Here is a 2,820-nt window from a genome sequence, read left to right as displayed (position 1 = left end):
CACACACACACACACACACACACACACACACACACACACACACACACACACACACACACACACAATCCCAAACTGCATGCACACTGCTACAAAGCTGAGTTCAACATTGCCGTACTAGAATATACACGTCCCTAACACATAAGTGCATACGCATTTGCAAGAGGCTTGATTTTGTATCCAGCGGGATGCAAATCAATCGCTTTGTCGAGGTGGGCTTCTCCTCGCCCATACAAATGAATTGCGGCATTAGATGCATTAATGCTTGCTGCTCATGAATATGCATCAGGCTGTAATGTTCACCATATAAAGATGATTCCAAATGTCTCTGCTCTATTCTTAAATATAAACACAGAAAATGTCACAGTGGATGTCACTCACACACTGACACGTCCACTGTACTATATCAGGTCTAGACTTTGTGTGGTCATGTTAATGACATTTACACATCCTCACGTCGCTCTGGGAAGGCAAGGGTTACATCTGAAGGATCTGAGCCTGTTCCTACCAGCCAATTTCCAAGCATTTTTTTTTCCAATGCTATTTTAATCATTTAAAAAAGCTGCCTTTTTATGGAAGCGTTTCCACTGAAGCTTTCCAGTAGAGCAATCCCCAGCAGTAGTTTATGATCTTACCTGTTCCATTGAAATGTTAATTAAGGTCATTCTCGCCCTTGAAAGTGTAGAAATGTGCCGACTGCAAAGATCTTAAATGTAAATGCTAAATAATTGTGTTATGTAGATGAAAGCACTTTCTGGATCCATTTTTTGCTCACGTTTATATTCCAGATGGGAGCAAACGTCACCTTAATCTCAGATTTTGCTCGACCAACAGTTTGTTTGGTCGGACACTAAACATGGGTGGTCGCAATTATCAAGTAATTATTAAATGTGTAATGCAGGACAAAGATATTTGGAAGAGTCCTCTTACATTATGTAACCTTCGCTTCAGGTATGGGTCACAAATTCTTCATGCGTCTTGGTATATAGAAGAATGAAATCTAGTGTATATTAAAAACGTACAACTTTATAAAATAAAACATAAATGTGAGATAACCTTATCAGTCACATTGACTACTGACTCTTGTTGCAGTTACGACAATATTCAACCCGGCGCCAGCTATCCCTGACTTGGATCCTGATTTCTATCGACTCTCTGATGTGTTTTGCTGCAATGAGTCTGAGGTGATGAATCACACTTTTCTTTTTTTTTTTTCCCCAAGCAATTTGCATTCATTATTCCTGGCCATTACTTGACAGTTTAACTTTGCCAAACATTATGAAATTGTCAGACTTTTGGTCATCATTTGAGCATCCAGTTACAATGTAACTGTTATTGTACGTTATCAATCGAGAAGGATCTGTGTAGCCCCGGGAGGTTCCACAGAGCCCACACATGCATACACCTTTCCACAGTGATTCACCTTCAGTCTATATCCTGTATCGTGACCTCTTCTAGCGCATCAATAGCGTCACTGTATCCTTGAAACGTAAAGTACATGCAAACATTCTGGTGTGACAATGGGAATCGGGATCTCCGCCCTTTTACAGTCATGGTACAGTACCTCACGTCTTGGCTGTGGGGCGATGACAGATGAGTGAAAGTGGGTGTGTTTTGCTGGGCATTGCAATGACAAAAACAGAGCAGATGTGCTTTTTGGGTGAGTCAATCACCCTTTGGGAGTTCATATGAACTGCTATTTGATGTCGTGTTGCAGAGCAGAAAGACCACATGCGGCCAGGTGTGTGGACATGAAAGGGGCGGTGGCGAGAAGAGTAAAAACCGCAGCAGTCACGTTAAAGTGGAGCGTGCAAGGGTGGAAAAAAAATATTTGAAGGAAAAAATGTACTGTGTGAAGAGATGCCCAAGTGTTCCAGTTTGTCCGTATTTTGTTACGAGCAGCTGCCATATGTTCCCCTGTTACGGAGCGAGTAGCGCTTGACTCATTTGTACCACAGCTTGTGATTGGCTGACAAAATTTGTTGATGATATCATTGAATTTTCCTCATTATAAAAATAATTGTATTCAAGTGCATCTGATGGTAAAGGTTGCTCCTTCAGCTTCGCAGCAGCTGCAGGTTAGCTAAAGTGGCAAAACACTGTGCACACCGGCTCCTCTAAAAGTCACTAATCATTGCCCTCATCACAGCAATTTTCGGACTACAAAACACACTTGATTAAAAGCCATAACAGCTAAATTTAGCCATTTGTACCAATTCATACATTGACTGCTTCATACTAATAGTCGCGGGGCTCCACGTTCTAACATGGCAAAGAATTGAGGTCACACAAAAGGATTTTTTTCAAACCTTGTATTTACCTGAGGGAGATGCTTTTTTTCAATTTTCACACAGTGGCGTCCCAGAACCTTTTTCAGTCACTCTTGTCAGGCCAATTTGCCAACAAGCCTCATCAGGAAGCCGTGTACATAAAGTTTGTAATAGTCGCGGGGCTCCACGTTCTAACATGGCAAAGAATTGAGGTCACACAAAAGGATTTTTTTCAAACCTTGTATTTACCTGAGGGAGATGCTTTTTTTCAATTTTCACACAGTGGCGTCCCAGAACCTTTTTCAGTCACTCTTGTCAGGCCAATTTGCCAACAAGCCTCATCAGGAAGCCGTGTACATAAAGTTTGTTACTTGTTTGGGAGACACAAGTGATGTTGCTTTGTGGCTAGCCGTTAGCGCCAGTTGTCCATTACCAGCAATGATGGTGGGAGTCGGTCGCCAAACAAACTGCCAGGGATGTGTCCAAGGACCGGCAACCCGAGGCCAAGGCCAAGGCCAAGGACTTGCCTCCGAGGCCAAGGCCAAGGCCAAGG

The 2,820-nt window shown here is 42.6% G+C and overlaps 1 protein-coding gene across 1 annotated transcript in view; it reads left to right on the top strand.

Annotated features, from left to right (window-relative positions):
* The window catches only part of rbks (ribokinase), a gene marked incomplete at its 5' end in the record, with an annotated part of 37,612 nt that overhangs the window by 14,334 nt on the left and 20,458 nt on the right, over positions 1–2,820 (top strand). Inside the window, one exon of the mRNA XM_019876098.1 lies at positions 1,090–1,181. Within this exon, the coding sequence (XP_019731657.1) occupies positions 1,090–1,181 (92 nt within the window). The remainder of the gene's footprint in view (positions 1–1,089; positions 1,182–2,820) is intronic.

The sequence above is a fragment of the Hippocampus comes genome, unplaced genomic scaffold, assembly GCF_001891065.2.
Source record: "Hippocampus comes isolate QL1 unplaced genomic scaffold, H_comes_QL1_v1.1 scaffold252, whole genome shotgun sequence".
Taxonomy (NCBI): domain Eukaryota; kingdom Metazoa; phylum Chordata; class Actinopteri; order Syngnathiformes; family Syngnathidae; genus Hippocampus; species Hippocampus comes.
This window is presented reverse-complemented; position numbering and strand designations above follow the sequence as displayed.